Source organism: Pleurodeles waltl, chromosome 5 (genome assembly GCF_031143425.1).
Source record: "Pleurodeles waltl isolate 20211129_DDA chromosome 5, aPleWal1.hap1.20221129, whole genome shotgun sequence".
NCBI classification, from domain to species: domain Eukaryota; kingdom Metazoa; phylum Chordata; class Amphibia; order Caudata; family Salamandridae; genus Pleurodeles; species Pleurodeles waltl.
The window spans coordinates 821035621-821049878 of NC_090444.1; the positions used below are offsets into that span (position 1 = coordinate 821035621).

The 14258-nt window shown below is 43.4% G+C and overlaps 1 protein-coding gene across 1 annotated transcript in view; it reads left to right on the forward strand.

Moving 5' to 3' along the window:
- KIAA0408 (KIAA0408 ortholog) overlaps positions 1-14258 on the forward strand; it is a 66761-nt gene that overhangs the window by 26245 nt on the left and 26258 nt on the right. The window contains exons 4-5 of the mRNA XM_069234838.1: positions 11502-11798; positions 11889-11968. Coding sequence (XP_069090939.1) covers positions 11502-11798; positions 11889-11968 — 377 coding nt within the window. The remainder of the gene's footprint in view (positions 1-11501; positions 11799-11888; positions 11969-14258) is intronic.

Genomic DNA, 14258 nt, shown 5'->3' on the forward strand with positions numbered 1-14258 from the left:
AAGACTTTCCCCTCAGATCATTAGCCGAAGGTGTTAGGGAAGTTAGTATGGAGTGCCAAAGGCAAGCAGATCTCCAGTGATCTATAGAATAATGCATCAGTCCCAGTCTGTTTGGCGCTTCATTGAATCAGCACTTTCAGGGCAAATCTTGTCTCTCCAAGTCGACAGAGAAATCAGCAACCTACTGCAGCTATTGGGAGATGTGCTGTTTCCAATCATGTGTGACCTTCAGCCAGGCCAGGTAGATAAAGCATAGCATATTGTACCTTTGCCTTAAGGAGTTACTGGTTGTCTGGGAGGAACTTTCATCTGGACTCCTGCATGGTGACAGTTAAGTCCGAGTACTGTGAGATTTCATAGTCCTCATAAGTTAACTTCAGCATTTCTCTGACAAGTCTCAGAGCTATGCTCAGAAGTGTAGTAGACATGCAGTGATGGGTAGGAATGCCAGGAGGAGGCCTCATCACAAGAGTTGTATGGGCCCTCTTCACCACCAATATGGACGAGAAAGGCATCAGCTCCAAAGACCGCCAGTAATAACTATTCAGCATACTTCTCCAGTTGTCCCATGTTGGTGGATTCAGGTGCTCTTAGTGTGCAGTTGTTTTGTAGAGACCAAGCCTCAAGGTCTTCTTTTTTGGTGTCAATGACATGAAGTATATTTTTCCATGTTCAAATGTGTCTCACTTTTTGATGCAAACCTATCTTCTGTCAAAGAGACCCTTCATTCTGCCTCTACCAAGCTGTAGTCATGTTTTTGGAGCTTTCTAGTAAAAGAGTCCATGAGAGTGGTAAGGGTATCGATCTTGTTATCTATGGAGCCAGACTCTCCTGCATCACCCTCAGCAGTGACTTTATATCATCCTCATTGTCTCCTGTAACTGGGCTGAGGCCACAGCGTCTATCATGTTAGTGTCTGGAGTTGCCGTTCATGTTGTGCGATGAGTCTCAAAATGTAGCTTACATCCAAGATTATTCATTTGTTCTTTTTTATGTATTGAGAGAGACACAGTCTATATGAGGTGGGATACCCAGACCTCAGCACATGTCGCTGAGCTCTGCTGTAAGTAGGTGGGTGTCTCAGGGTCCCTGCATATCTAGCCGGTGCCTTCCTCTCACTTCGGGGTCTTGTGCAAATTCAGGGGCTGCTTTAGATGGGCAAAGGCTCAGCGTAAAAAAGTGGTGGGGTGCTGGGACGGGGTAGCACTGCTCACTAAAAAGGGGGAGGAAACTATCTCAAGGAGTACTGTCAGTGATCATTTGCAATGGACTGTTCAAATTACGCAAGTCCTGCCTTCATTCAGTTATCCTCAAGCAAATGGCAGAATAAGGGAGGGCACAAGCAGACTCATGCCCAGCCAGCCCCAGTGCCCAGATGGGAGGTGTCATGCAGCTCGTTTAGGCCACATTCCTCAGACAGGCCAGGTCTACCCCCACCACAGCCCCTGAGCTAGCACCAGGCCACACTGGCTCAAGGAGGCCTGCACAAAGTGGGCACTGATCGCCAGATCGCTGTGCCATCACACGCAGAGTGGAGGAGCCCCAGTAGTGCTGCAGGACCCACCCCATCCACTGACCACTGCTTCTTACAGCGAATTCTGGGCTCTCCCTGGTCCAGCAGCCCCACCTCCCTCAGAGCTCTGGTGATGGCATTAGGGATTTCCTGGACGCTGTCTTCTCCCACAGCACTGCTCTATTGATATCTCCAATGTATGGGTGAACATATTTGTGTCAGCTATTCATCTCAGACACAATGTATTCAGAAGGGCATAACAGGCACTGCATTTCCCCAGTGCAGCCCAGTTGGTCGCGCATTGAGGCGGATCAAGTTAAATTCGTTTGCCCAGTTGCAGACTTCTCACAGGGGCTGGGCCATTCTCTCTGGTGCCCCCACAAAGAAAATTCAGCAATTTCACATAGCATAGAAATTAAATTAGCCTCTGCACAACTAGTTCAAGGGCCAGGTTTAGCTTTGTACAGAAATTTAAAATTCACTTAGTCCTCACGTATTTGGTATTTGCCATCAGCTGGTAGAATATTGGATCTCCAAATTAGCCCCCCCCCCCCATCTACCACAGTCCATCTGTATTCCCTTACAGCACTATAATGGTGGGCACACAATCCCAAGTTGTTGATTTGTTGTCCCTTCCTTCTCCTTGCCACAACTGGATTTGCACACATCACTACTGTATGGCTTGGAGGGCATACTACCTAGTATACTACATCAGCATCCTGTGGGACGAATCAGATTAATTGCTCCACAAAAGCCAGTTGAAGATGATCTTCTCATCCCTTCTCTGTCCTTAGGGCCAGAGTTGTGAAGGTGAAAACTGGCAATACCACATCAGTGCTGATTGTCAGTTAATGTATGGGAATATGCCATTTACAGGGCATGTTTCTCCTGATCTCATCAGTTGTAGGGGCCAAAGAGCAACCAATGTGATCTGTCTGTACTCTCCCTATGAAGGAAGTTGCTCCTGACAGATCTCAACACTTAGTTCTAATTCTAGTGCACTTAAACATAGATGTCTTTGTGGAAATGTGACAGCTTTGTACTTTTGATACGTAAGACTCTGGATACCCAAGAGATTCAGTCATGCTGAATTAGTATGAGAACATTCTTCCAACCATCTTACCAAGAGTCATAAAGAAAATAAGTATGTTGATTGGTTATTGTGGTTGTCCTAGCCTGTTTTCTCTGGAATTCTTGTTCATCTTCAGCAGAAGGCCATCTGTGTTCCACTGAGATAAGACTTGCTGACAGTTGACAATGACCACCCCACAAATTGCTCACCTTTAACGTAATTCCTGAAGGTTTTTTTTTCGGTCAAGTAGGATTCACTCCATTACAATCTGAAGATATTGACAGCCATAAGAAAATCCAGTTCTAGGTTGCAATTAAGAAAAAAGTAGTTATGCTTCTCCTACTAGGCCTTACAAAAAGGCATGGATCCTTAATTCCCATGTGGACAACATATGATGCTTCAAAAATGCTTCCTACCTGGCATTCCTTTTGCACAACTGAAGTGTGAGTCAAAGTTTTATGCTTCTTTGAAATGTACGCTGTTATTCACTGGAATACGGTGATATTTACAATTTGAGGCAGGCTTTGTTCTTAAGATATTGTTTCATGAGATATGATTTTATTGCTGTTCTTCTTTCCATGCTCACATTCATACCCGTGAGCTGCATTCAACTGAGCAGATCTTCATCATGTATGAAGGTTTATTTGCAGGCAAGGTCAAATCCAAGTTCATTATTGCCAGATGGATTGCCGCTAGCATTTCTTGTTGCTATGCTCTCTTGGGGATATTTTATCCACTGAATGCCAGGGCATGATCCCTTAGAGGTAAGACTGCATTGATGTGTTTCACCTGGCATATATCTGTAGGAGGCTGGCCTGGCTTATAGTGGGTACCTTGTGGTACTTACACCCTGTTCCAGGCCCAGTTATCCCTTATTAGGAGAATAGAGGTGTTTCTAGCAGCTTAGGCTGATAGAAGGTAGCAATGGCAAAGCAGTTTAGGCTGAACTAGGAGACATGCAAAGCTCCTACTATACCACTTATATCATACAGCACAATATCATAAGAAAACACAATACTCAGAGTTACTAAAAATAATGGTACTTTATTTTTATGACAATATGCCAAAAGTATCTCAGAGAATACCCTCACTTAGGAGGTAAGTAATATACACGAGTTATATGTACACAAACCCAAAACAGGTAGGTAATAGTAAGAAAAGTAGTGCAAACAATGTAGGATCACAATAGGATGCAATAGGAAAACATAGGTCTAGGGGCAACACAAACCATATACTCCAAAAGTGGAATGTGAATCACGAATGGACCCCAGACCTATGGGAGCTTGTAGAGGGTCGCTGGGACTGTAGGAAAACAGTAAAGGTGTTTAAAATACCCCGCCCCAAGACCCTAGAAAGTAGGAGTAAAGTTACCCTACTACCCCAGAAAGACACAATAGTCGTGATAGGGGTATTGTGCAAGAACCACAAGCACCAGCAAAACACTGAAAACGGATTCCTGGACATGAGGACCTGCAAGGCAAGGGGACCAGGTCCAAGAGTTGCGATAGTGTCCGGGGGTTAGGAGCCCAGGAAACCCCGGATGAAGGTGCAAAAGGGCTGCCTCCGGGTGGAAGAAGCCGAAGATTCTGCAACAATGAAAAGAGCTAGGAACCTCTCCTTTGGATGGAAGATGTCGCACGGCGTGCTGGATGTTCCAGAAGTGTTTCCACGCAGAAATACCACAAACAAGCCTTTCTAGCTGCAAGGGTCGCACTCGAGGTTTTTGGGTGCTGCTGGGGTCCAGGAAGGACCAGGATGTTGCCCCTTGGAGGAGGAGACAGAAGGGGCGCTCAGCAACTCAGAGAGCCCCGGCAGAAGCAGGCAGCATCGCAGAAGTACCGGAGCAGGCACGGAGTCACAAAAGGAGGGTCCCACGACATCGGAGTCCAACTCAGAGGGTTGAGCACTACAGGACGGAGTGCTGGGGACCCAGGCTAGGCTGTGCACAAAGGAATCCTTGGAGAAGTGCACAGAAGCCAGAGCAGCTGCAAATCACACAGTACACAGGTTTGCTGTCTGGTGTGGGGAGGCAAGGAAATACCTCCACCAAACTTGGACTGAAGGATCACTGGACCATGGGGGTCACTTGGATCTAGCTCCTGTGTTCCAGGGACCACACTCGTCAGGATGAGAGGGGACCCAGAGGACTGGTGATGCAGTCTTTTGGTGACTGCTTTAGCAGGGGGAAGATTCAGTCGACCCACAGGAGATTTCTTCTTGGCTTCCAGTGCAGGGTGAAGGCAGACAGCCCTCAGAGCATGCACCACCAGGAAACAGTCGAGAAAGCTGGCAGGATGAGGCACTACAATGTTTCTGGTAGTTGTCTTTCTACTTCATTGCAGTTTTGCAGGCGTCCTGGAGCAGTCAGCGGTAAATCCTTGGCAGACGTCGAAGAGGGAAGTGCAGAGGAACTCTGGTGAACTCTTGCATTCGTTATCTGAAGAGTACCCCAGAGGAGAGACCCTAAATAGCCACAAAAGGAGGTTTGGCTACCAAGAAAGGAGGTTTGGCTACCGAGAGAGGTAAGAACCTATCAGAAGGGGTCTCTGACGTCACCTGCTGGTACTGGCCACTCAGAGCAGTCCATTGTGCCCCCAACACCTCTGAATCCAAGATGGCAGAGGTCTGGGACACACTGGAGGAGCTCTGGGCACCTCCCCTGTGAGGTACTGGTCAGGGGAGTGGTCACTCCCCTTACCTTTGTCCAATTTCATGCCAGAGCAGGGCTGGAGGATCCCTGAACCGGTGTAGACTGGCTTATGCGGACATGGGCACCATCTGTGCCCATCAAAGCATTTCCAGAGGCTGGGGGAGGCTACTCCTCCCCAGCCCTTCACACCTATTTCCAAAGGGAGAGGGTGTAACACCCTCTCTCAGAGGAAATCCTTTGTTCTGCCTTCCTGGGCCTGGGCTGCCCAGACCCCAGGAGGGCAGAATCCTGTCTGATGGGTTGGCAGCAGCTGCAGTGGAAACCCCAGAAAGGCAGTATGGCAGTACCCAGGTTCTGTGCTAGAGGCCCGGGGGATACCAGAACGGTATTGGGGGGACAATTCCATGATCTTAGACATGTTACATGGCCATGTTCGGAGTTACCATTGTGACGCTATACATAGGTAGTGACCTATGCATAGTGCACGCGTGTAATGGTGTGCCCGCACTCACAAAGTTTGGGGAATTTGCCCTGAACAATGTGGGGGCACCTTGGCTAGTGCCAGGGTGCCCACATACTAAGTAACTTGGCACTTAACCTTCACCAAGTGAGGGTTTGACATATAGGCGACTTATAAGTTACTTATGTGCAGTGAAAAATGGCTGTGAAATAATGTGAGCGTTATTTCACTCAGGCTGCAGTGGCAGGCCTGTGTAAGAATTGCCTGAGCTCCCTATGGGTGGCAAAATCAATGCTGCAGCCCATAGGGATCTCCTGGAACCCCAATACCCTGGGTACCTAAGTACCATATACAAGGGAATTATACGGGTGTACCAGTGTGCCAATTAGAATTGGTAAAATTAGTCACTAGCCTGCAGTGACAATTTTAGAAAGCAGATAGAGCACAAACACTGAGGTTCTGGTTAGCAGAGCCTCAGTGATACACTTAGGCACCACACAGGGAACACATACAGGGCATACATTATGAGCACTGGGGTCCTGCCTAGCAGGATCCCAGTGACACAAGGGCAAAAACGAACATACACACAGTGAAAATGGGGGTACAATTTCCATCCGGGAGACTTGCCTGCAACAATGGGGGTAAACATACTCATTTTACAAGCTCCATACTCTTGTTGCTTCATCCTGGGTGGAGGCACAGTTTGGCCAATACCCATTTAACTTATTGGGGCAGATTTAAGAAAAGTGGCGTACACCTAGTGCAGCACCACTTTCCTTGCACCCCTTAGCGCTCCCTATACCGCCACCATGTGTGCACCATATTTAAAATACGGTGCACTATGGTGCAGGGTAGGGGGCAATAGCGTAATTTTTTTTAATGCTATTGATATACTCTGCAGGAGTAGTGGCAACATTTACAGTTATAAATAATGGAAACCCCCTTTTAACGCCTCCTCTGAGCAGGCGTTAAAAGTGCCGAAACAAATGGCACAAGGAAATCTCTTAGATTTCCTTGTGCCATTTTTGTGCCCCCCGCTAATGGGGGAACATCCCCCCTTGCATACATTAGGCCTGGTGCAGGCATACAGTGGAGCAAGGGTTTACAAAGTGGCGTAATGCATGCATTGCACCACTCTGTAAATATGGCGCGGGGAAAATGCCACTTTAGGGCTGCCTTAGCTTTAAAACAATTACGCTATGGAGGCGCTAAGGTGGCACTAGGTGTTCTTAAATCTGCTCCATAGACTTTGGCTGCACAATGCCGATGCTCATTATGTTTTATCTGTTGCTATAAGATTTTACCCCATACTGACTGAAAGCTAGAGAGACCTAGGAAGTCGGAGTAAAGTTACCTTTATCAAAAGACATTTACTCCTAGTCATTAACAATTCCACCCACCCTTTTCCCTTCAGCTAGATCATTATAATAATGAATCATGTTCCAAAGGAGGAAAGAGCCAATGGTCATCCAAAGTTGTATTACAGATTGCTGTTAGAAGCAATTTCCAGTTCTGCCCCTATGTGGCAGGTTGTCCACTGGTTGGCAGTTGGAGAGACCCTAAAGAATGATAGTGCTGACCAGGCAAATGCACTATTGTATATCATGTACATACAGTTATATTTGGAAGTTTGTTGTGTTCACTGTACTTATTGTGGTGACTTCATTGCTAGTATTACCCATAATTCATTTGTATCTATTTCTCGTAGTGCATTGTTTTTTCAGTGTTTTTGTGCTGTAACTCTTCTGTTATAATGCACAGAGGGCCTCATCTTGTGGTCTCTTCCATAGGGGTCAATAACAGTAGTTATTGGCCCCATTGGAACTGTGAGAAGAATGTGGTTCTGTTTTTGTTCCCCTGAGTATATAGGCTTCTGAAAGCTAAAATCTTATGGTGAAATGCAGGGAAAAATGACAAATTACTAGGGAGTTTCATTTAGACTTACAGAACTTATAAACTTCCCTGATAGTTCTCCATTTCTAGTGGACCCTCAACATCTAACTTATAAACCTCTGTTAAGTCTAGTAACACTCCTAACATCAAAGATTGGCTCCCACATGTAACAGCCTTGAATTGTATCCCACACATCATTAACACATCAAAATCCCTAGGAATAATCATGGACAATATCCTTTCTGTGCAGGACAACATCAAGGACTCCACCAGAGGGTGCCAGTTATGAACTGCATGCATTAAGGACATATACACCTTTTCTTCCCACAGCAGATCTCAAGGCAGGGGTTAAGCACTTGTGATTTCCAAACTAGATTACGCTAGTGCTACCCTCGTGGATCTACTGAAAGCAAAACTGCACCAGTGAAGGCTACCTTCAGTGTGGCTGTTCAGCTCATCACTGGCTCAAAAAGAAGTGATCCTATCACCCCAGACCTCAAAGCACTGAACTGGATACTGAGGTGAGGATCTGTTTAAAAATTGCTTGCATGACTCCTGAAGCTCTTCACCGCAACACTCCGTCCTTCCTGGCCCAGAAACTTGCTGTATCTGGAGGGAATAGAATATCATGAAGTACAAGCTTTCTACTGCTTCAGAATTGTCCAAAGCAATCTGGAACTCTCTTCCACCCGAGACCAGATCCAATCCCTCAACACCCATCTCCAAAAAAGAAGTGATTATTTTACTATAGAGCAGATTCCTTCCTCACTGATGTTGTAACTTTCTTAGCCTTTACCTCAAAGAGCCTATTTGTTCCAGTTTACGCTTTGTTATGTTCTCTGTTACCATTCTTTCTATTATTTCTATGACCAGTACCAAATCTGGATCTTTGGTTGTGTTCCTTCGTTTTAAAACTTCCTAACTTGTTTTTTTATCCACATTTGTATATTGATGTACAGCATTTGATACCCGAAAGGATCTTGTTTGCGCTATGTAAAATCTGTAAATAAAATACATACATAAATAAAATTACATAAAATCCCGGTGCTCCTAGTATCCATAACTTGATGGGATCGAGGGGGAGGGAAGTAGGGGGTTGGTCTAATCATTCAGGTTACCAGGGCACTCACAATAAGACCCAGAGAGGGAAACAGACTAGTATACGTAGTAACCATCTCCATGTTCATTGCTTGTTGCATGCCTTCATGCATTTGCTTGGCCTAATTGTACAGTCCCTATAACATCACAAAGCGATTTTATTATAATTATAAATATAACGTTTAATCTGATGGTAAGTGTGTACTGATTGTGGAGCCAAGTCCATGCTTGATACTTGAGGGCATGAGGAAAATGAAAGCTGAACCTGAGGTTCTTCTGGACTGCCTTGAAGTATGGTTCTATCGGTCTTTGATCATTTCTTGCTGGTAGTAGCCATCGTTTTCATCTGTGGCCAGATTGATTGAAAGGTTGAGCACCTCAGCCTCACTGCTGATTTTTTGCCTCCTTTCAGAAGACTACTACATGCAGATCAGGCAAGGCTGAATCGATTGAAAATAGGGGGCATGATATTTTAGAACACGCAACTTTTGGGGATTGGTCCTTTGTGCTCCTCTCACAAAAAACGTGCCCAATAGTTTTCTTCCAGTGATAATGTGATTTGTCATGCATTAGGATGAGACAAGTAATGTACTTTTGTTTTTATGTGTCTGTTGACCCCTCGTCACCCCCTCCTGCACTGATTGTCTCCTTCTAGAGTGCATGTCTATGGGTAGTTGTTTCTGGTGCTCAAAGCTAGTCCGTGAAACTCCGAAAAAGTAGAGATTTGAGTTCAGTAAGGAAAGCTTCGATATAAGTGTTCAAATCAATTCATGCTTAAAGTTGTGGCCTCTATGTGGGAAATGTTACTTACAAAATAATTTAAACGCACAATATGAGAGTATGGTTTATGTTTGCTGAGAAATTTAAAGCACACATTCCATAATATGCACACCTTCCTTCCTTACTGCCTTGTTTCTTTTTTCCAGTCACCCCTGAAATTAGGGCACAGTTCCAGTTGACACAACTCCCTCATTCACTAATTACTGGCCACCAATATTTCCAGGAAAAATGTCTAACTGCTGTCTCGCAGATGTGCAGTGATGTAACACAGGCCTGCGCCTACCCCCGTAGTGCTGGGGCCTCCGAGCTCCACGGGGCATCTCAGCACAGCACCCTTGCTTAAGAGCTCCTGAGTGAGTTCGGAGGGGCCCCCTCCATGTTCTTTGCAGTGGGGAGGGGGGCTTAAGTGTTGTTTCGCTTGTTCAGATGTGTGCTCCCCTTTGGATGTCTTTTTGCTGATTGTTCCACTTCATATCAAAGCCCTTTGAACATCATTGAGTAAGAGAGCAATCGTGTCATCCTAAGTGATGCATTTTCTTCACTGTATTAGGCAGTTAACTCAACTGAGCAGCAATAAAATACAATACAAGCCAATACTTCCGGCTTTAGTACAATAACAAATGTAAATACAGGCATTCATGAATGCTGTTTGCATGCATTGTAAGCATAGATGTTGTTTACCACAATAAAGCTTGCCCTACTGACTTTGCCAAAAAATATTTTGTTCTCTATATAATTCCCATGGGATGAAACAAACTGAATGCGACAGACTGCATTGTTGAGAACATGTTTCACATTTAGAATAGTTTGTTATGCATTCCAATTGAAGCACTTCCTTGATAGCGAAACACCACATCACCAGCTAATAGCATGAGGTGAGAGGGGAAAGGGAAAGGGAGGTGGCTGGACAGCAGCACAGCAGCACATTCCTTTTGACTGCCCTTTTCCCATCTGTGCTGCTGCCAGACAATAACAGATACTGTAATTATATACCAGACAAATGCCATCACAGTAGAATGAGGGTGACCTAAACGCCAGTCTACATAGTAGCACAATAGCTTGACTTGTTGAAGAACCCTGACTCGCACAGCTTGATAAACAAATGCTCACAGATGTTTAGACGCTAAGCACTCCTTTTGTAGAAGCACACAGCTTTGGTCCAAAGTAAAAAGGAGTATTCAGGTAAACCAACATTTGTAGGTTTTGCCAGAGCCCAGTCTCTGTGGTAGCCCTGAAAACTCTGTTTTTTATTACATTTTTTATCACATCAGCCTGTACTGTCAAAACAGGTCTCAAGATCTATATCCTTACTAGGCCTTGCCAAAATTTAAATTATGCTGGCCAAACTCATGCATGTTACACTTTGCATATGAAATTACCAAAACAATGCTATTACATCACTTTGTGTAATTGCACAATATTCACAGCTAAACTTTACAGTGAATAGTGCAATTTGTGGTAAACATTTACAGTGAACGTACAGGAACAACAGTACACGACCAACTGATGTTCACATGCTTTTGTCTAATTGTGTCCTCTATTCAAAAACCGACCCAAGGACTGATTTCACACAAAAACAAGGGCAACTACAGTTTTCGTAATTCTGCACATTTTCACAAAATTTTGCTGTAATTATGCAAAAACAAATTAAGTAAATTACATACACCTTCACTTACATAGCATAACAATGGAGTGCTTGGCGTGTCGATAAACGTGATTTATGAAACTGAGCTAGAGTGATGTGTTTCTTTTGTCTGAACATATGTATGAACTAACATTGTCTGCAGGCCAGAATATGTTTTAAACAATCCTCAACATGATTTTTTTTACTTGGGCCAGGCATATATATTTTTTAAATGATAAATCCAACTTTGTGAAACACCATCAACTATCCTGTGGTAATCTAAGTATTAAAATTAGTCAGAATGCTCCAATTCCTGCCAGAACCACATTGAATAGATTGCTTATACTAGTTTGTAATTTTGCTCTAATATGTTCTCCCTTCTCATGTCATAATCACTTTGTACCTTTGTAGCTGTACCAGGAGGTAAAGTTAAGGCGGGAGAGCAATGGAAAGAACCAAGATGATTCAATTCAGGCTAAAGTATTGGAGTTTTCTGTACATTCCCCATGTTCAGAATTCACAATGCAAGATGGCACAGCCAAGGAAGTCAGTCATTTATCTGCCACGGACTACAAGAATCCTCAAACTGTATCTAAAAAGGAAACACATGAACTCTCAGTGGACTACCTGGTTTGTGGAAGCCATGAGGTGTCTGAAAGCTGCAATGGTTCAAAGTCATCCAAAAAGGAAAATGGCACACTGAGTCAAGTGAGTACTATCCTCTGTTGGCATGAAATGCTCATGAATTTTTTTAAATGTTACTGTTCACTAGTGATAACTTGTCCTTTTTTTGAATAGGCATTAAGTGAAATTGCCAAAGTAAGCAAGGAATTATGCAGCTATCAAGAGGAAATTCGAAAGAAATCTCATCGCAGAAGGTACATAGTTGATCATCTGTGTATGTTGTTTTTTGCATTATTAATAATATTATTGGGAATAATAGTCATATCTGTGCTGTGTGTCAAACTATCTAATGTCGAGGATCCATCCATCCTAGATTTATTATTATTCTTTTAATTTGGATTTTTGTATTGAGATACACATTTTTCAGAATGGCAGAACCCTGTTTGCGGTATTGAGTGTCGTTGTACATTTAAAAATGGCGCAGGATGCAATAGTATGTGAGCATGCATAATAACATGGATTCCCCTTCTGTCAAATCAGTAAATGTAGCTAGCAAATATACTAAAGTGTGCCAAACAGAAATAAAGAGCTGTGGGAAAATGCCATTTTAGATGGAAAGTTTTCCGATCAAACACACCAGTCCACAAGCAACTATTACTATGCCTGGATGGAAACCTGCTAATAATGTACACTGAGCCTAAAAGTAATTTAGTCATTAACCAATCCTTCCTGTCTGTGTGCCTTAAGCAAGTAAAAGTTCATTCTTTCTAGTATACAATTGCAGCTCTGTCATAAGGTGGGTTCTCCAAGGCTTTTGTCAGTCATCTGGAATTGTTGTCTTCACTTCAAAATTGAGGCAACAACACTCAACTGTTTGTGAATTTTGAGAGTGACTCCTTTGCTGCCTCTAAGTCATACATGACTGGATGAAACACTGCTGGCTATCTTTCATGTGGACTATAATGAAATCCTTTGGGTAGAGGTCTTTGCATTTCTCTTAAGTTTCATTCTCCTGACCTTACACCATCGGGCCCTCACCCTCCCAGCTTCAACCAATAATGTCTAGAATATTGACAATGTTTTTGACCCTGTGCCTCTTTTTTGCAACCAGATCAATAATTAAGACCTGCAGCTTTAAACCCAGGACATCACCCATTTCCCTTCCACCAAGGAACATGTTTAACTCAAGAGAGCTTTCATCATATAAGCCAAGATTACAAAACTGTTCTTTGATATGGACTGTCTCCAAGAGCCATCAAAATTTGGTTGATGGGCTGATCTTCAATGTATATATATTTTTTTGTTATTCTCATACATCCAGATAAAGACACTCTGCACTACACTATCTGGTAAAAGTATTCAATTTACTTTGTTCAGGCTTCAAAGATACAACACAACTAGATTAATGGATTCCAGGCAGACCAAATGTCTTGAAGGATTCGTCACTAAGAATGTCATGACTGAAGTAAGTCTAATTGTTGTACTCTGCCCAAATAGTTGGATTTCCCACTAATCAAAAGTCATTTCGCCTCCAGAAAGAAGCTGGTGCTTGTCTACGTAATACTTTTCCACCAAACCTGCATGTCTTTCACTCATGTGTTCTAATTCTCCCCAAACAGAACCAATGAGGTACCATTTCAATGTAATCAGGTGGTTAAAACATCCCTCACCACTGTACAGTTTCCTACAACAGATCTAGAGATTAATGTTTATTATTTTTACAGTGCAGATTAAGATATGAATTGTTTCTTGAGTAATACGTGTTGTTATTACAAAACATTATAGTCTTCATGTTATCAAACAAGGTAGGATAAAAGGCCTAGTTGTGCCAGGGGTCAACGTTCCAAAATGAAGGTTACACGCGGTTGTAATCCACTCTCTCCTAGGCGCTAAAGATAATACCAAATATAGTTCTGAATGATCTGCTCCTCTGGTACCGTAGTATGATGTTGCAATAGATGCCTTGCTGCCTTTATTGTAATACCAAATGACCAGTTGGTGGTGGAGTGCTGCCACATTTTATGAGAATGATCCCCCATTTTGATTAACAAAACATATGCAAGGATAAAAAGCCTTCAGAAGAGCACCTCTATGTTCTAAGTCATTGAGACACTGAGGTATGATGACTTAAACACTAGAACAGGCAGTCCCACATACTAAAATATAGAGGCATGTACCATGGGTTAGAGAAGCATGAACATGGGAAACCTGGATACAGAGATGGAAAGATACATGCACCAGCATGGGGAGATACTGGTGTGGGTGCCAGAAAAAAATATACACTGTGATTACACATCATTGATCCTAGGACATGGTAATAAATATGAAGCTATTCTGATGCTGATGCAAAAGCACAGTAAACACAGATGCCAGATCCATACACCGGTATATGGAAACACTGAGACAGAGAGACACAACAAACACAGAGGTATCAGGAGACCAGCCAATGTATTGTCATCTCAAAAGCAGAGTATAACCAGTGAGCCCTTCTAGTGACAGACATTCATCGCAACCAGATGGCTCTCTTCTGCCACACTTGATTTA